The 21415-nt window shown below is 35.0% G+C and overlaps 1 protein-coding gene across 8 annotated transcripts in view; it reads right to left on the bottom strand.

Annotated features, from left to right (window-relative positions):
- Positions 1–21415, bottom strand: part of NF1 (neurofibromin 1) — a 282567-nt gene that overhangs the window by 163750 nt on the left and 97402 nt on the right. For all 8 annotated transcript variants that reach the window (XR_013446092.1, XM_078068156.1, XM_078068155.1 and 5 more), the window contains 4 exons: positions 18519–18650; positions 10402–10536; positions 6391–6504; positions 1283–1362 (listed from right to left, as the gene is read on the bottom strand). Coding sequence is in view for 7 of the 8 variants with exons in the window: in XM_078068156.1 (XP_077924282.1) it covers positions 1283–1362; positions 6391–6504; positions 10402–10536; positions 18519–18650 (461 nt within the window). In the remaining variant the exon portion in view is untranslated. The remainder of the gene's footprint in view (positions 1–1282; positions 1363–6390; positions 6505–10401; positions 10537–18518; positions 18651–21415) is intronic.

Below are 21415 nucleotides of genomic sequence, written 5' to 3'. Positions count from 1 at the left end.
AAACTCCCAATTGTTTCATCCACGCATCCCATTTTTGCAAAGACTCAAGAAGAAATGACAGACAACATGCACAGCAAAGACTGTCTGCAAACCCAGTGCTCTAGAGCAGGGATCTGCAAATAACTGCCTGTAGGCCAAATCCAGTCCTTATTTGCTTTTGTAAATAAAGTGTTAGTGGAACATGGCCATACCATTCATTTACATATCATCTCTGGCTGCTTTCATGCTCCAACAGTGGAACTGAATAGTTCTGACAGAGACTATCTGGCCCACCAACCCTACAATATTTACTACCCGACCTTTTAGAGAAAAAATTTGCTGATCCCTACTCTACAGCCACCCTGTCCAACACAGTAGCCACTAGCCAGCCACATGTGGCTACTGAGCATATGAAATGTGGCTTGCCCAAACTGAGATGTGCTCTAAGTGTAAAACACAACCAAATTTTGAAGACTTGATTAAAAAAAGAATGTAAAATATCTCAATAACTTTTATATTGATTACATATTGAAATAATTTCTAGATATATGTACTGGGTTTAAAAATATTATTAAAATTAATACTACCTGTTTATTCTCTGTAATGTGGCAACCAGAAAATTTTAAATTACATATGTAATTCATATTACATTACTACCAAAGAACACTGTCTGTGTGTAGGATTTAACTCAGCTGCCAGGTGACTTAGTGCACCCACTTCTGTGAGGAGATAATGACAAAACCTGAGGCTTACACATTGCCATTTTTCTCAATATGTTGTCTTTGTGCTTTTTAAAAGATAAGAATTTATTAAGCAGAAAATAAATTATAAAATTCTATATACATTTTTACCTCCTAAGGCAGATGTTTACTATTAATTCACCTATCAAAATCACTGGTATCATGGGAAATTAATGAAAGACCATAGTTTGTTAAAAACAAACTATTAACATTACAAAATTCTAACATTCTAAGCTTATAATTGTAACAAACAATTTAAAACACAGTTGTAACTACATAGAAATCTGAAACAGAAGAGAATACACCAAGTAACAGTACTCATGGTTGGGTAATAAAATTTAGCACAATGTTTTAAAATTTACTTTCTAAATTGCTGTGACAGCAATTCTTACAGTTAAAACAAGAAGTAATCTAATTAATAATTTCAAGTCAAATAAAATACAAAATCATAAAACCTCTGTAAATAAAGTGTTATAATAAACCAAGTACTACAGAGTTAATATCTAAACAAAAAAATACAAAATAAAATTTTAAATTGAATTAAAAAATAAAAGTACATATACCTAATTTCCCAGAATGTTTCTACAGGAGCATCAGGATTCCACAAATCAATGCTATCTAACTGATGAAGAACCAGTAAAGCCTGAATTTTAAAAAAAGAGAGAGAAGAGTTATTCAAAAGTTTTTTTGTAAATCGAGTTATTTAATTGCAGTCCTAGGACTAACACACAGTATAAAGCAAAAGAGAAAAAAAACTCTGAAGAACCCAAATCTCTAGGGAATAATAAATGTAGAATCAAATCATTTTAATTCCTATCATTCCTACTTTAAATGGCATACAGGGATACAGTTAAATGACTGATGAATTCAGAGGAGCAATGTATACATGTAAAATTGCTTTAAGACGACACAAACTAATTTCAGTTAAGTGTCAAAGAACTCAGTGGAACAAAAAATTAATCCCTAAGTAAGGAGAGCTCACCAAAATTAATACACACAACAATATTTTACTTCAAAGCCAAAGACAAAGTAGAAGTTATCTTGCTCACCACAAATTCTTTTGGAACAGAAAAGATCAATTATTTTCAAAGACGAGAGAGAGAGGAGCAAAACAGGTTCACACTTCATAGATTATTCATTCTAAAATATTCCAATTGACAATAGAATTGAAATTGGAATTCGGTTTACAGAACATTAACAGGAATTAAATAATTTACTTAAAATATACAACTAACATACAAAAACACTATTATTAAATAAATTAAAACCATCAAAGTATAAAGAGTAAAACTAGACTCTTCCTTGAAACCTGCCCTATCCTAACTCCAATTCCACAGTGCTTCCCCCAGAGGGACACCACTGAGCTGTGCATAGTCTTCTCAATCCTTGGTCACTATATTTGGTGATTCTTTACTCCTCTTTAAAGCCTTTTATTAAAACTCCAATAATTATTTGGAACAAATAATGAGAACTGATTTCTTCCCTTAAAAGTAAATCAAATGCTTAAACTGCTAATATTTGCATTGATAATCTGCCTTACATTAGGAAAAGATATATAGATGTCTAACCTTAGACCATTTTATAATTCTAAAACTTATGATATAAAGACGAGACCTATATTATCTTATTTCAAACATTACTGTAATTACTTTTAGATAATGAAAACTTCAATTCATTGTGAGAATCTTCAAAAATTATGTAGTTTATAGCTCTCATACCAAGGAGAAACCAACACAAATTTATATTCAGTTGTCACTATTGTGTAAAAACAGTACAATTTACTGACACTCTAAGTGGCAAATTCTCTATAGTTATGTTTGAAGAAACACTTTAACGTAATGAAAGACAATGTGTCAGCCTTTTCCCTGCCTTAATATGATTGCTTTTCTTGGTATGTTTCCTTCCATTTTATTTTCCACATATATTTTAACAAAGCTGTAAACATAGTATACTCATTCGACATTTCATAAACATTTTTCCATACTGCCATGTGATCTGCATATTTTAATGGATGTTTAATAATTCACCAAGTTGAAATATCATTCTGTCATTGAATATTAACCTGTTCTCTTACTAATGAATATTTTAAATTCTCTAACATTCTCTCATTATAAGTCAGAGCAATAAGCATATATATATATATGAGTGTGTACCTTTCCCTTTTGAATTGTATTCACAGGATGAAAAAAATACAGGAATGGAATTATTTGGACAAAAAAATGGATATTTGCCCAACTTCTGCCAAATACTGTCAAACAAATACTGTCTTCCAAAAAGAATGCAAGGAGTATACCAATTTATAGGTCCAAGAGCAATGTACACAAATATAAGCGATGAGTAAAACAATGCTACAACATTTTTGGTAAAATGAAACATACAATACAAACAATAAAGTACCATATCTTTTAAGTATATAGCTCAAAGAATTTTTACAAATGTAGATTACTCCATGCAACCATTACCCAGATCAACACTGTCAGTGCCTAGAAGCCCTTTTCATATTCCCGTTAATCATTAGTGCTTGACAAAGGAAGCCACTGAACTTGACTTCTACCGCCATAGATTATTACTGCCTGTTTGTTATTTATATAAAGGGAATCATACCATATGTTCTCTTTTGTGTTCGGCTGTTCTCACTGAACATTATGCTTGTGATACTGATTCATCCATGCTCTGCATTTAGCAGTAGTAGCTCATTCTTTTTTCACTGTTGTAATCAATGGAATGAATATAACCAAAATTATTTATCTATTACTGTTGATACACTTGAGTTGTTTCCAGTCTTTTGGGGTGGGGGGGATGAGTGCTATTACAAATTATACTGCTATTAATATTTTTCATATGTATCTTTTGGTAAACATACATATGCATTTCTATTGGATACACACCTAAGAACAGAATTGCTAGGTCATTCGTTTACTTTGTAGATATCGCAAAAACAATTTTTTTTTTTTTTTTTTTTTTTTTTTTAAGATTTTATTTGCAAGAGAGAGAATGAGAGACAGAGAGCACGAGAGGGAGGAGGGTCAGAGGGAGAAGCAGACTCCCCGCTGAGCAGGGAGCCCGATGTGGGACTCGATCCCGGGACTCCAGGATCATGACCTGAGCCGAAGGCAGTCGCTTAACCAACTGAGCCACCCAGGCGCCCCGCAAAAACAATTTTTAACAGTGGTTGTACTAATTTACATTCCTACTAGCACAGTGTGAATGAAAACATAACATAATCATTTGATATTTCATAAAGCTTTTTATTACCGATTTTGGTATTTCATAAAGCTTTTTATTACTGATTTCTAGCTTAATTACACTGTTGTTGCAAAAAAATTCTGAATGATTTCAATCCTTTAGAATTTGTTGATACTTAATGCTCAGGATATATTTAATATTCCATGCGTACTTGAAAAGAATTTATTGAGCGCAATGTTCTATGTATGTCAAATAGTTCATATCTGACATAACCACGTTGTTCAAATCTTCTATCCTTACTTTTTTTTTTTTTTTGGCTTGTTTATTCTACCAGACTTTAAGAAAAGTATGCTCAAGTATGCCACTAAAACTGGACTTGTCTATCTCTACTTTTACTTCATCTATTTTTATTTATTTTGATTTATATTTATATATATTCTTTATTTGTTTTTAAGGTCAGACAGAGTTTTATTTTGTAATAATGAGATGTCCCACTTTATCTCCAGTGATGTTTCCTGCTTTAAACTCTGTATTTGTGTATTACTCCAGCTTTCTTGAGTTCATGTTTGTGTGGCATATTTTCCTAGCCTTGAAATATCAACCCCTCAGTGTCTTTATATTTAAGCTGTCTCTCTCATAAAGACCACACTGTAAGATTTTTGCACTCTTTGGTATTCAGCCAAGAGAAATGAAAGCGTATGTGTAGACAAATGTACAAATTTGTACATACACATTCCTAGTTTTATTGGTAATAGCCAAAAACTAGAAACAACACAAATATCCATCAACAAATAAATAAACAAATTGTGCTCTGGCCACCAAATGGAACACTCTACAGCAATATACACGCGGTAACACAGATGAATTAATGGTAAGCGTGCAGAGTTAGAGAAGACAGACACGAGAAGTGCACTTCATAATTCCACTTATATAAAAGGCAAGTTAGCCTGCAATAACAGAAAGCAGATCAGTGGTTGCAGGGGAAGGAGGGGAGTAGACAGGGCATTAAGAGGAGAGGAAGGAAGGGAACACAAAGGAGCACGAGACAACTTTCAACAATGATGGATATGTTCACCTATCTGGCCACTAACAGGTGAATAAATTGTGCTTTAATCATCAAACAGAATACTTATCAACAAAAAAAGGAACTAACACATGTAATATCATGGACAAAGCTCAAAAACTTGTGAGTGAAAGAGGCCAGATGGAAAGAAATACATAGTCTAAGATTTCATTCATATGAACTTCCAGAACTGGCAAAACTAATCTATGATAGAAATCAGACCAGTGGTATTTGGGACAAGGAGTGAGGGCACAAGACATAGGAGAACTTCCCAGGTTGACTAGAAATATTCTAAATCTTCTATGATTTCTATTATATGTAAATTATACCTCAATAAAATTGATTTAAATTTTATAACAGTATATTTATAAAGCTTCATAAAATTCTATTTAGCAATCAATATAAAAAATTTTTTTAAGTCAACTGTATTCACACCCACTAGGATGGCTATAATCCAACAGACAGACAACAACAAATGTTGACAAGAATGGAGAAATAGAACCCACATACTCTGCTGGTGGGAAGAGAAAAGGATACAGTCACTTTGGAAAACAGTTTGGTCATTTAAAAAGTTAAGCAGTTAACCATACGACCCACCAATTCCACTGGTAGGTATACATACCTAAGACATATATCCACACAAAAACTTTTATACAAATTTTCATAGCAGTATTATTCATAATAGCAAAAAAATAGAAATAATACTAAATGTCTATCAACAGATGAATAAACAAAATGTCATATATGCATGCACTGGAATATTATTTGGCAATAAAAAACAATGAAGTATTGTTACGTGCTACAATATGGATGAACCTTGAAAACATTATGTTAAAGAAGCCAGAAATAAAAAAGCCACATATTTTATGATTCCATTTATATGAAATAGCTAGAATAAACCAATCTATAAAGACAGAAAATAGATTAGTGGTTGCCAGTGGCTGGGGTGACAGGGAATGGAGAATGGCAGGGTTTCATTTTGGGGTAACAAAATGTTTCAGGATTAGACAGTGATGATGGTGGCTGCACAACCTTGTGAATATACTGAAAAACCCTGAACTGTATACTTTAAAAGAGTAAACTTTATGATATGTGAATTAGATCCCAATCTAAAATTCAATATATATTTTAAGAACTCCAAAAAGTCAACTGCAATCAGAACATTTTGAGGTTTTGTATTAAGTATCAGAATTTGCACAATGTTTCTGCTACAAGAGATATAAAGCAAGTAAACCCCTTCTTCCTCCACAGAGTTCATAAAACAGCATACAGACACAAACACACCATTTCTAGAAATGCCATCTCTGACAGATGTCCATAAATGACATCTTATCACTCATAGAAACCACACATGAAAGAAACATGAAGAATGTGCATAGTTACAACCTTTCCTTCAAGAGCCTAGAATTCATCTCCCCTCACCTCCATTGCTTCCTGAGCAATCTCTGGCATGTGTGACTGAGGGACCAGCTGGACGAGCCCTGTTATTAACTCCGCTGTACTGCCTTGGGTTTCAGGCCCCTGTTTTCTTGGATTCTGCAGAGAAAAAAGCAAGTTCAATTAAAAAACTGTATCTACCACTTGACAGGAGCTAGAGAGAAAAGAGAAGGGAGAATGCCTGTTAATTGGTACACAAGGCTTCTTTTTAGGGTGATGAAAATATTCTAGAATTAGGTAGTGGTGATGCTGCACAATCTTGTGAATATACTAAAGACCAGTGAATAGTACACTTTAAAATGGTGAATTTTATGGTATGTGAACCACAGCTCAATAAAATACAATAATTGTGGAATTTTTTTAAAAGTCAAAACTGGGGGCACCTGAGTGGCTCAGTCGGTTAAGTGTCTGCCTTCAGCTCAGGTCATGATCCCAGGGCCCCTGGGATCGAGCCCCGCATCGGGCTCCCTGCTCAGCAGAGAGCCTGGCTTCTCCCTCTGCCTGCCCCTCTGCCTATCTGTGCTCCGTCTCTATCTCTCTGTCAAATAAATAAATAAAATCTTTAAAAAAAAAAGTCAAAACTGCTTTTGTTAAGGATTCACTTAATCTACATCTATAGTGTTCCTTCATGTGAATGATGTCCAGAGAAAATCCTAATGAAAACAAAAACTAGGAATTAATTTCTTAATTAAGAAATTATATCAATATAAGGAGTAGATAATTTTTTTTTTCACTAACACTACACTGGCTAAATAATATACCTCTGGTTTGTAACTGATCAAAGACAAAGAACGTGCACGGTACGATCACCCTGGGCAACCCTCTTGTCTAATATAAAGCATCTGCCCCAATCCATCCAAGGCTGGAATCCACCCCTCCGGATGCCTGTACTTTTTCATTGTGGAAAAACATTGTATACTAAGGAAAGCAAATCAGTGGCATATATAAATGCAAATGTCTACCTAAAGAGACTAAAATGCTTCCTGTACCTTGGAAGCATCTATTTACACTTCAAGAATATATGGTTCTTTTTTAAGATTTACTTATTTTAGAGACGGTGGGTGGGGGGAGCAGAGAGGGAAGGAGAGAGAGAATCTCAAGTAGACTCCCTGCTGAGCATGGAGCCTGAAGCCAGCCAGGGCTCCATCTTATGACCCTGAGATCACGACCTGAGCCGAAATCAAGAGTCAGACGCTCAACCCACTAAGACACCCAGGCGCCTCTATATGGTTCACTTAAGTGGGACCAATGCAACGTGTGCCGCTATTTTACTTTGCTAACTGTGGATTCTTTCCCATTATAATGATTAAGGTAAACCCCCATCCCAGAATATCTGTAATTCAAAACTATTAGCCTACTTTATAAAATTTAGATTCATTCACACATAATAACATTTATTGGATACCAAAGACATGGCAAGTTAAAAAAGATGTGTTTCCTACCCTCTTGGAACATGTGGTCTGGTGGGAAAGACAGACATCAATAAAATCACCAGACCAGTAACTGTAAAACTGCAAATGAGAGAAGAACTGCAAGGTACGTGCTGCTAGGAGCACCTTACTAGAGAAAGGGGGCACAGTCAGGGAGGCTCCCTCCGGGTAGTGAGAGCAGGTCCGAATGAGCTGGAATTATGCATAGAAAGAGGAAAGGGAAGCATATCATAAGCCGAAGGAACAGCAAGAGAAGGTATGAAGGAACGGGATAAGTGATATGGAATGAAGACTGAGCACCACTACAGTTAAAAAGAAAGAGAAAAATAGGATGCTAAATGTGGCAGAAGTGGTAGGTGGGAGTCAGACTTTGCATGCCCCTATAGGTCTATTTGAAGTTTGGTCTTTATTCCAAGAGCAATTTCAACTAAAAGGTTCTAAGCTGGGCAAGAGACATGATAAGATTTGCTTTTTAAAGACATCACCATAACTTGAACTTCAGTGCAAAGAAATGTTTACAGGAAGGTAGACGAGGGTACAAGCTGGGCCTTGAGGAGGGCTGACAGAATGAGAGCAGTATGCATTAGGGCAGAGATGATAGGGATGGCAGACAATAAAATCATGTGACCTTAAAAATACCATGACTGACATCATTTAGTAGTTATTCCTACACTTCTCCTATTTACTACAATTTAGAATTCTTCATGTAAATAGGAAATAATTATTTATTTATTTTTGAAGATTTTACTTACTTATCTGTCAGAGAGAGAGAGCACAAGCAGTGGGGGCGGCAGGCAGAGGAAGAGGGAGAGGGAGAAGCAAGCTTCCCCAAGCAGGGAGCCCAATGTGAGACTTGATCCCAGGAACTCGGGATCATGACCTGAGCCGAAGGCAGACTCTTAACCGACTGAGCCACCCAGGCGTCCCTACAATTAAGTATTTACAGTGAATCACTATTTTAACTTACGTTTAGTTACGCCGAGAAAAGTTGCTTCACCACTAGATGGCAGCAAAGAAAATAATTTCAATATTAAATGACTTCTGGCTAAATTTCAACCTTGGAAAACAGCAAGTTTTGTTTAAATTCTTGTTCTTTGACTAATGAAATACTTAACGCTGAAGGCACCAGTGGCTCTGGTGCATTCTTTACCCTGACGTATAGCACTGCAGAGCGATGTGAATTATATTACATCAAATGCATGATGAAATCCCACCGAAAATAACTTGTGCTACAAAGACGTGAGGAGAAAGGGGATTTGATTACTTTCATAGTCTCACTGAGAAGACTTTATGGAATTTTCCATGCCAGATTCTAATAACTTATTCTATGAAACTCCCAAATTTGGATGGGCTTCTTTAAAGAATTCAAAATATCACAGGCCATCCTTTGGCATTACTAATCCCTTTAGGAATTCTGTGTGTGTCTCTCTCTCCCCTTTTGTTTCTCTGCAGAAAAACTACTCATGTACACATTTTTTAAAATTCAAGGGGTTCACAGAACTCTTGAAAATATGGACATCAAGTAATGAACCCCTATATATAGTAATTTGAAAGCACCTTATCAGCACTTATAAAATCTACTGCTAAACAAAGCAGTAAGAAATTTTTCTGGACGCTGCTCTCCAGGGACTGCAGCAATTTCAACGAAGGTTAAAAAGGTTATCCTATGACCTTCACAATACAAAACGGTCATATTTGGGGTATTAATAACATTAATATTAATGTCAACTGTCTTTTATTAATAGTAATAATAGTTGACATTTATTTGGTGCTTATTATGCATTTATTAAAGATTGTTCCTAAAAGCATGAGTGTACTATCTCAAGCTTCTTAACAATCTCTCTGAGACACGAACTATTATCATCGTTTTGAGAAAAGGAAGACACAGAGAGGTTAAGTCACCCAAATCACATCGCTGGTTTGTCTCCAGAGCCCATGCTTTTAATCGCTTCATATAACGAGCACTCACTCACATCTGGTGGTTCCTAACTACTTTGTGTACCACAGTGTTGCCTTCAGGAATCAAATACCATCTAAAGCTGCAAAGACAGAGTTATGACAATAATTAAGTGCTAACCACACCCATCTGCACCCCCTTCTCCTTCCAATATAGTGTTTGCAGGCAAAGCCAGTGATAATAGGTTGATGACAGAAGAAAGGGAAATAAAAAAGCTAAGTGGTCTGGCAAGCCCAACTGGAGATTTAAAAACCAACTGTGAACAAGAGAAAGGACTTGGATTTATGTTTGCTTCATTACCTACACCCCCACCCCAGGATAATGTCTAACTAATATAAACCTGGTCACAAGGCAAAGAAAGAAGAGCTCACAAAAATATGTTAGTTTAATGATAGGGAAAATTAGGAAGAAAGGTTAAGAAATCTATAGTAGTATTACAGAAATGTAACTTCTCTGTTAGTTTTTTTAAAGATGTCTTAGGTTTCAAGCATCATCAGAAAGGATCAGGAGTGTTCTTTAGCTAGTAATCATCTCCAAAGTCTTGGCATTTTACTTAAACCAAATTAAGTTAGTGTAGTAATTTCAAGGCCTTTCATAAAAAATACTTACACAAAGCAAGAGCTTTGGATCTGCATGAATTAGTTTCACCATGGACAAGAGAAGATACTTATAGCTTCTTGTCTCCAGGTCTGTAGGTTTTTCTTTAAATTTAAGGCTTGTTACTTTTTCTTTAAATGTAAGACTCTAAAAATAAAAACAAAAACATGTCATCATCTTGTAAAAATCAGACATCAAATTCAAGACAATAGCTATCTAACTTTTAAAAATAAACCCATTATAAAAAAGCTTTGAAAAAACAGCCATTTTATACGACCATATGTGTGGTATGAGTACAAACATCCAAAAGTATAAGGTTAATATTACTAAGCTTAAAAAACAAATGAAAACTATTTTTGCAACATTTATATTATTCTTATATATATCTAATAAAGCTTAAGTGACAATTTATTAAAAACACTAAACACTTTAATATCAAGTTGACTCCTAAGTAAAAGAACAATTTTCCAAAATGTGGAAAACATTAGTGATAAAATATTTAGTCTATAGCTCTCACAAATACATACACGGACCTATTCATTTAACAAACATTTATCCCACACAAATATTGCATAGAATCTTCATTAATTTTATTTTTTTTAAAGATTTTATTTATTTGAGAGAGAGAATGAGAGAGAGAGAGCATGAGAGGGGGGAGGGTCAGAGGGAGAAGCAGACTCCCCGCTGAGCAGGGAGCCCAATGTGGGACTCGATCCTGAGACTCCAGGATCATGACCTGAGCTGAAGGCAGTCCCTTAACCAACTTAGCCACCCAGGCACCCCGAATCTACATTAATTTTAGTAAGATGCATCATTAATGTACCACAAGAAATGAAAAACCACTTAAGACACCAGACAAATAAGATGTAGTCCCAATTTCAGAGATGTTGAAAACTAAAAATAAGTGTTTCTTAGACTTGATGAAATATGCTATATTGGCAATCTCTGTAATTTAATAGTTTAATTATAAGTTTTGCTTTTTCCTTCAATGGCATTCCACCTCTCTCAAGTTATAGAATGCATGTATTTTGCCTGAAGAACATTAGTAAAACAGAGAAAGAACTCTTTGAAAAAGATAAGTCATGAAAAATGTGCTTCAATTACAGAGATACTATGGTAGATGCTGTGCTGATACCATAATTATGAATGTTACTCAACCAAAAATGCAACAATTAGCTTCTGGACACAAAACCACCTCTTTCTATTGTTATAAATCATTTTCCCTTTTCCTTTAAAAGGGCATAAAAATTTCAAGTTCTGACACATATGCCTTTATTTATTAATGTTTTTAGTTTTAGATGTACAACATAGTGACTTAATACTTAAATACATTCCAAAATGGTCACCACAATAAGTCTAGTTACCATCTGTCACCACACAAGTGGTTACAACATTATTGATTATATTCCCTATGCTGTGCATTACGCCCCAAAGTCTTATTTTATAACTGAAAGAAAGTACCTCTTAATCCCCTTCACCTTTCGTTGATCCCCCACCCCCAACTGCCCTCCCTTCTGGCAACCATCAGTTTGTTCTCTGTATCTATCAATCTGTTTCTGTTTTGTTTTTTAGATTCCACATGTAAGTGAAATCATATGGTATTTGTCTTCTCTGTCTGACTTATTTCACTTAGCATAATACCCCCATGGTCCATCCATATTGTTGCAAATGGAAAGATTTCATTCTTTTTTATGGCTGAGTAATATTCCAGTGTGTATATAAACCACATCTTTTTTTTTTTAGTTCTATTATGTTATGTTAGTCACCATACAATACATCATTAGTTTTTGATGTAGTGATCCACGATTCATTGTTTTCGTATAACACCCAGTGCTCCATGCAGTACGTGCCCTCCTTAATACACATCACCAGGCTAACCCATCCCCCCACCCTCCTCCCCTCTAAAACCCTCAGTTTGTTTCTCAAGTCCATAGTCTCTCATGGTTCATCTCTCCCTCCAATTTCCCCACATCTTTTTTTTTTTTTTTTTTAAGATTTTATTTATTTATTTGACAGACAGCGAGAGAGGGAACACAAGCAGGGGGAGTGAGGGAGGGAGAAGCAGGCTTCCCACAGAGCAGGGAGCCCCATGCGGGACTCGATCCCAGGACCCTGGGAATCATGACCTGAGCCGAAGGCACATGCCTAATGACCGAGCCACCCAGGCGCCCCTCCCCACATCTTCTTATCCATTCATCTACTGATGGACTTAGGTTGCCTCCATATCTTGCTATTGTAAATAATGCTGCAATGAACATAGGGGTGCATGTCTTTTCAAATTAGTGTTCTTGTTTTCTTCAGATAAATACCTAGGAGTAGAGATGTTGGATTGTACAGTATCTCTATTTTTAATTTTTTTTTAAAGACTTTATTTATTTATTTGACAGAGAGAGAGCGAGAGCAGGAACACAAGCAGGGGGACTGGGAGAGGGAGAAGCAGGGTTCCCGTGAGCAGGGAGCCTGATTCCTGGGATCATGACCAGAGCCGAAGGCAGATGCTTAATGACTGAGCCACCCAGGTGCCCCTTATTTTTAATCTTTTGAAAAACCTCCATACTGTTTTCCATAGTGTCTGCACCAATTTACATTCTGACCAACAATGCGCTAGGGTTCCCTTTTCTCCACATCCTGCCAACACCTGTTATTTCTTGTCTTTGTTCTAATCATTCTGACTAGTGTGAGGTGATCTATCACTGTGGTTTTGATTTGTACTTCCTTGATGTTTAGTGATGTTGAGCATGTGCCTGTTGGGCATCTGTATGGTTTCTTTGGAGAAACTGTATATACACAGATAAAGGCTATCCAGCATCTATGCACCCATAATAAAAAAGTCCAAGTAAATGGGCTGTCTTTCAAAGGCAAAAAGTGGAGATGCATAACTTTACACACAGCCACAATTCTCAATGCTTAAGTGTAAGATGCATATGTTAGTTGCCCAAGAACGCTGAAGGGTTTTGGTCCTCAAAGGGGAAAACAGCTATCGAACATACACATTAATGCTTAAGAATGTCACTACAAAAAAAACAAAACAAAACAAAACAAAACAAAAAAAAAAGAATGTCACTACAGAAAAGAAAAATAAAACTTAAAAATACCGTTTGCTTTTACATTTATAATCCTGTTGTAAATATCTTACCAAATGTACTTAATAAATTCCGCTTTTACTGTTTGCTCCCATTTATTCTTTTTTTTTTTTTAGATTTTATTTATTTATTTGACAGAGAGAGAGAGAGGAAGAGAGGGGACACAAGCAGGGGGAGTGGGAGAGGGAGAAGCAGGCTTCCTGCTGAGCAGGGAGCCCAATGTGGGACTCGATCCCAAGACCCTGGGACCATGACCTGAGCCGAAGGTAGATGCTTAATGACTGAGCCACTCAGGCGCCCCTCTATTCTTTTTTCATTCTAAGTCATGGTAACACCTTAGATCAAAGTGATCAACTTTCACTAAACAAATTTATTTACTAAGTTGTAACTTAGCATAACTGTTCTTCCCTGATGCAGCCATTGCACAGGAACACAGATCAGAGAACAATTAACAGATATAATAGTTATCTCTTATTCAGTAATCATTTTCAAAAAGCTAATAGTCCAATTATGTCAATTTTTTTTTTAAAGATTTTATTTATTTATTTGAGAGAGCGAGAATGAGAGAGAGAGGGAGAGCATATGAGAGGGAGGAGAGTCAGAGGGAGAAGCAGACCCCCCACCGAGCAGGGAGCCCGATGCGGGACTCAGTCCCGGGACTCCAGGATCATGACCTGAGCCGAAGGCAGTTGCCCAACCAACTGAGCCACCCAGGCACCCTCAATTATGTCATCTCTTAATCTCAGGTATCAGCAGATAAATTTTATTCCAGCACTGCTGCCTAATATGGAGTAAGGACTTGAAAGGGTTAAATAAAGTTTTCAGTTCAAATATCTTTTAATTAATGACCATTTAGGGGGTTATATAAAATCAGGAACAACATGCTAAAGAAGAAATATATTTCTTAACTAGAAATGTAAGAAAAATAATCCATTCATTAATTTACTGATTGGCCTTCCATACTACAGATATTAGTAAGAATCCAAGCTGGTACATGCTCTTTGGCCAAAGAAGAGAAGCTGCCATGCCCAGGAATAAATTCATTAATCAGAATATTTAGCTGCCTATCAAGGGCTTAAACCATTTGTTAACTTATTTAAGACTATGACTAAATTACAGGCATGTAAGAGCATTTGCTGAGCCAGGATCTCTTTAAGAAGCAAAATGTGCATAAATTACACATATTTGTGAAAATGCATACATCTATTATTAATCGGCTACCTTAGTTTTAAAACAGTAAAGGATTAGTGCTAAAAAAAAGTATTTCAAACTTCTAAAAATACTGCAAAGGTATAAAATGGAGAAGCTATGGCTCAATGTTCATATGGAAAGACTAAAAAGTTTAAATGCCAAAGAGCTCAATCCAAGATTATTATTATCGCATTATTATGCGATCTTAAACTATATTAGTAGAAACATGGTATGCAGGCACAGCAGGTTAATGGCATTCTTCAATTATACCACATCTGGAACATGAAAATCTGATCTTAATATGTCATTTTAATTGATAAAAAGGTGTTAGGTTGAATTCTTTCCAAAAGAGAAGCAAATCAAGAAAGAAATTCATTCACTCATTCAACAAATATGTACTAAATGCCTACTACATGCCAGATACTATTCTAGGGGCCAGGAACCCAATGTCTGACAAGCCAGAAAGCGCTCCTGCTTTGATCAAGCTAATGCACAAGTGAGGGAAGACAGCTGAAGAACTGGACAGACACTGAAATGAATGTCAACTATTCACTAAACATGTGACTATTTGTCACTCATTAAACATTATTTGTGCAGATCAAACAGTACACACACACATACCCCATGAGCTCTTAAAGAAAGCTAAAGTAATAAAATCCCTCCCAATGCTAAATCATATAAAAATAAAAAGAAACCTTAGGAGTACAGGGTAACTTTATTGAAATATCTGCAGTGCTGTCTTAATGGAAGAATCAGAAGTTTTCTACGGAGCTTCAGAAAAAGAGAGAGGATCAGTGATGAATGGGAGTGATAGGGAGATGAGTCCATCTTGGTTAAAAAAAAAAAAAACCTTCAAATTGCTCTTTCCTACAAGAAATACATCCACCTCCAAAATACAGGATGGTTTATAAAGCCTTCTTACAGATTGAACTCCATGACTGCTACTTCTGCAGCAAGACAAAGGCTCAGGTTTATCAGAGACACGAATCATCTGAGGCAATGCAAAGGAGGACAACCCACTGCAATTGTCACGTAATACAGCAGTTCTCAGTTGGGGGCAACTGTCTCCCAGGGGAATCTGGAAACGTCTGGAGACATTTTTGGACTAGCAGGACTGGTACTACTGGCATGTAGTGGGTACAGGCTAGAAATGCTGCGAAGCATTCTACAACATATAAGACAGTCCTCTACAACGTTCCAAAATATCAATAGTGCCAAGGTTGAGAAACCCTGATGTCACATATTTAAACCACGTATTATGAATTTCTGTGTTTCCAGACTTGATGGCCACCTGTAGTGAGCTCTTTATTAGAAGTTTTCAAACAAAAGCTATAAGACCGGCATCTCTGTGAGAGAAAGTGCCTTGTCTGTTTAGTTCGTCATGCTTCCCTGGTGTTAACACTATGCCTGGCAGCTTGTGGAAGAGCTCAATATTTCCACATTTGTTGTCTGACTATTCACTCACCAGGTTTAAGAGGGGTAAGATTCACCTTAAGGATCATCTAAATTATAAAATTTTATTATTCTAAAAAATTATTTCATATTAAATCTGTTACTTTTTCTGATAAGAAGATCAGCCAGAAAGCTCTCCTTCAGCCACTATGTACAATTATATACATATGTATATATATACATATACATACATACATAACAAAAATTTCATACATATATAAATACATAAACAGTTTAAGAATGATTTTACAAACCAAATATATACTGAAACTTTCAGAGAATAATAGGAAATAAAAACTAAATTCTTATCATAGGTGTCCTTGGACCAAAAGAAGTCTAGTTATGGCTGTTATGAAATAACTTCCAGTAATACAATATGTTGCTCCCAGAATCGATTAATAAGTAGAGCTAAGAAGTAAAATAACTTCTACATGTAGGGAACATTTTCAGAATACCAATCAAATTTTGTCTTTATTCAAAAGAATAATTTAGTTTCATTTTCTTTCAGTTCTCATGCACAGAAAATTAAATTGCAGATGGCTGGTAAACTGTATATTGAAATTAAAGTGGAAGTGAATATTAACTTTCTAACAATTTCTATTGTTGGAGGCCATCAATTTTCTATAAGAAGTAGAAAACTTAAAACAAAAAGTCAAAGCTCTAATTTCCTAGAAGATATTTAGAATGAGTAACTGTTAAACAATTTATTTTAAGTCATTTCCCAAAACAACTTTCTATTTTTTTTTTTTTTTTTTTTTTTAAGATTTTATTTATTTGCGAGAGAGACAATGAGAGACAGAGAGCATGAGAGGGAGGAGGGTCAGAGGGAGAAGCAGACTCCCTGCTGAGCAGGGAGCCCGATGTGGGACTCGATCCCGGGATTCCAGGATCATGATCTGAGCCGAAGGCAGTCGCTTAACCAACTGAGCCACCCAGGCGCCCCCCAAAACAACTTTTTAAATGTCTAGTTAAATGACATTTAAGTAACTATCATTTAAAATTTATCTCCAATTAACTTAGAGTGAAATTTTCAATTTTCTAAAAAATTAAGTACTTGGTATCACAAAAAGTCAACTAAAAATAACTTTGCATTTTATTTATTTTACTTAATAAAACATAATTGCCATGTTCTTTGGCTCTAATTTTTTAGACTAAATAACCCCAAAATATATGGTATAGCAAACTTCTCTACTTGAACGTCTGAGATAAATAATCCTCAGAAACAATTACGGATGACTGCATAAGAGTGAACAGTAACTGTATTAAACCAAAATATTTTATTGAGTAAGGGAACTTGGGAAAAGAGAAGCATGCCAGGGAGGAAGCTGTTTAAATTATAAATGTGAAGTGGCTAATTTACTAGATAAAACCAATAGGTAAAAACATGCTACATTTTCATCTGAGATGACATGATGTGACTATAACAGTAACTACACACAGAAAAGTCAAAGAAACCAACGACTTTTCTGAGGTAGTTACAATGGGTCATACTTACAGCCACAGAAGCCCACTGCCATGCAAAACAGTGACTGGTTGGCATCTGATCATGTGAGCGACAGCAGCCAATAAAAATAGAAAATAAGCAGAAGACAAAGCACCACCAATCAATGTCAAGAGTTGCCATGTGTAATACTCTTGCTATACATAAATACCAAGAAATGACTTCTACAATCTGTAATTGTCTGTTTAAATTGGTTCCATATAAGTTTTAAAATTCCATTTAAGAATATTTATCTGTTTAAATTTTAAACAGATTTAAAACACTCCTTTTACTAAGTTTAAACACAAACTTCAATATCAAAGTGCCTATCATTTTTAAACACACAAAGCATATTTGCTGAAACATGAAATACTTTTATTTTAAATAAAAATGTTTAATTTTATTTCTAATTTCCTATGTGCAATGTTCAGCATCCAATGGGCAAAAACCGTGCATTAGTAGAAACATTCACTCTAACCCAGGAGTCAGGCTTCCCTTACTCATCCCCAAAGATGAGAAATAAACTAAAATATTTTGATTTATTAGGAAAAGTTACAGGAAAAACAAAGTAAAAGAGAAAAGAAAGAAAGAAAGAAAGAAAGAAAGAAAGAAAGAAAGAAAGAAAGAAAGAAAGAAAGAAAGAGAAAGGAAGGAAGGAAGGAAGGAAGGAAGGAAATTTAAGATTTTAACAGCATTTTGTGAGAAAATTTCTCTAAGAAAATTAAGTTCAACCCACTGAAATAGTGAAAAACAAACACCATGGACTAGCATTGCAACAATACTGCGGTATACAACATACCATACTTATAGAAAAGAAGGGGCTCATTTGATTTTCTAAAAAAATCAAAAAAAACAGGAATAGGATAGACACACTGAAAATGCAATAGGGAGAAGGTGGGATTCAAATTCATGATGAATCTTACCGGTGCCATCCGTATTGCTGGGTGTGCTCCACAACCCTGCACTGCTTTATGAAGTGTTTCACCAAACATGTTTCGAAGCTCAACTGAGTGACAGTATACAGCATCAATCTTAGGCCACCAATCCAATGCAGACTGTAGAAAAACAGAGACCATAAGAGACGAAAAGTAAAATTTGCATGAGTCATACACTCTGGTTAACACTGTAGCCTTACGTTTTATCCTTCTGTGAAAAACTTTCTAATACCATGCAAACACACACCATGATTTCCAAAGTCTTCAAATAATATCTTTAATTCAAACACTAACCCATATTTATTTTAAAATATAATAATGAACATGAGACAAATTGCCACCTCATGTGCATGAGCATGAGACTGTCTTTTCTAACTGATAAGCTAATGAATCTGAGAAAGTCTTTAGAGAGCTAATTCTGTAGCCAATCTTCTTTTTTTAAGTTTAACATTTTATACATTCAGAAACATATGCATATATAGATAGTATATATTTTCCCACGTAAGAATGCTACTATCAAAGCTTTAAAAAAGATTAGTGGTTCAACACAATGTTGAAGGAACATGTGGCAAACCATCACTTATATGCCTACAAACAACAATGATAAGTACAACACAAAATTAGTAAATGAGATAAAACTATTAGTAAACCTATAATCTTAAATTGATATGCAATGATGGTACAATACACAAAAAGACTAATGATCACCACAAAGACAAACGGATCATACCTAAATAGATTTAAAGGTAATAATTTTATGTAAATATTTGTCTATTTCAGTCTCACCTGTTTAGCTTTGGTTCTAGTTTCTAGTGCCTATTTTATTTGAATAGTGCCTAATTTAACTTTAAAATTAATTACTATGTTATGAAAATCACTAAAGCTATAAAGTCTAGCAGTTAATACAAAAATGGATGAATTTTCACTCCATATGGAGATTATACAAGGCATGGGACTTCAGACATAGGCTTCCAGCTTACTACACTCCCGGCTCCATAGGAAGCACCGGAAAGAATGACTGAACTAGCACAGGAAGAGGACTTAAGAGCATCACACCCTATTCCCAGGTTCCTTCTTATCCAAAATGAAGCTAAATTCTCAACTTCTGATTTCTTCACCCATAATTCTAAGAATATTCTAGGTAGCATCAAGTTATATTACCTTAACCTAAAATTAGATTATAAACTCTAAGTACTGGATAGTAAATTATACAATCAACTTAAAATACACAATTTGAATACTGAACTCTTATTTATAGGAAGGGCCCCCAAAAGCTGTGAGGGAAGAAATAAATTCTCTTTGGATAATGTGGTTGTTTCTGCTATTCCCCCAACTCTTACTTTCTTTAAGCGAATTCCTAACAAACTATCAGATTTTAGTTTGGTTATATAATGGACTCTTTAAACTTTGGTCAATTTAGTCATTTGACTTGCCCAAGCAATCAACACAGCTTGATTTCCATATAGTTACAAATTTATACAGCTTGTGTTAATCAGCTTAAAATAACAAAGGCTGAATGATCACAAAATGCACTGAGATAAGGGTCCTACTACTCATTCTCCTGACCCCATAATATCTTGTCAGAAACTAATAACTAAAGAGAGATGCATCCCATATAACATCCTATCCAAACTATTATGCTATATCGATAGTTACTGAAATCATATCACCGTACGAGATGCATCCTATAAAATAACATGATTTTAAGTTAAGATTTAGTGATTGTCATAAGTGCCATTTTTCATAATATAAATATTCGTTTTAATGTAAAAGTTAAAGATACACTTTCAAATAAATTATGCACTAAAAACTAGGCATCATGTAGTTGGCAAAAATTATAGTGTTTTAAGCAGTTACTAAATGTGTCTCTTCTGAAACTAGTCAACTAAAGTAGACATTCCTTTTTTTCCTCCTTGAAAACACTAAGTTTATTGCCAAACAAATGGCAATACTTTTACAAGTACATAGTATGAGCAAACTATGGCAATTCTTCAAGAGATTACTTAAATAAATTTTCAAGTGCCTTGGAGAGAATTTATCCAAACTCTCAGGAGGAAGAGATCATGTCATTCTCAGTATGTGAGCTATCTATAAGGAAACTACAACTGCCATAAGGAAAAAACCAGAATACCAAGTACTGTACAGCTACGGCATGTTCCACTGATTGCTAAGATATCTGGGTCACATATGTGTATTACTATTTCTTTAATTTCCCAATTTTAACAACATACCTAATTTAACCTAAAGGAACCCAATAAAGATTAAGTACATAACACAGATCTTATAACTATAATTCATCTCTTATAGCATGCCATAATAAAAAAAGTGACAGTACTCTGAGTACCATTTTCAAAGCTGACAAAAGCCTACAATATAATAAAATTCAAATAGTCAACAGATTTTCAGATTTCTTAGGAAGAAACAGAATATTTTAGATCTAAACACTGTACTTATGAACTGAGTATGAATATGTTTCCCAGAAAGAAAACAAAACTGCAAACCACTATCAATTCTAAATAACCCTCAAAAACATATCAAAAACTTTTACTTGACAATGTGACAGTAAGAAACAAAATCTGTGAATCTGGCTAAAGAACCATGGAAGAAAAGAACTTATGAGGTGTACTGAACCAAGAATCAATAAAAAGGAAATCTTACACTAAGAATAAATTAAGTTTAGGAGTCCAAATATCTAAGAAAAACTTCATGGGATTTCAAGACAAAGTATTTCCATGACTGTCTTCAGTGAGACTCTGTAATGGTCAATTCCATAAATCTGCATAGTTACTTTATGAATAGTCCTTTCAGTCAGAAAGTACTTCAGATTCAATATCTTTTAGCCTCAAACCATAGGAAAGAAAAAAACCAATCCTAACAAGAAACAA

This window comes from Halichoerus grypus, chromosome 2 (genome assembly GCF_964656455.1).
Source record: "Halichoerus grypus chromosome 2, mHalGry1.hap1.1, whole genome shotgun sequence".
Lineage (NCBI taxonomy): Eukaryota > Metazoa > Chordata > Mammalia > Carnivora > Phocidae > Halichoerus > Halichoerus grypus.
The sequence above is the reverse complement of the archived record's forward strand: the minus strand, read 5'-3'. Positions and strand labels throughout refer to the sequence as shown.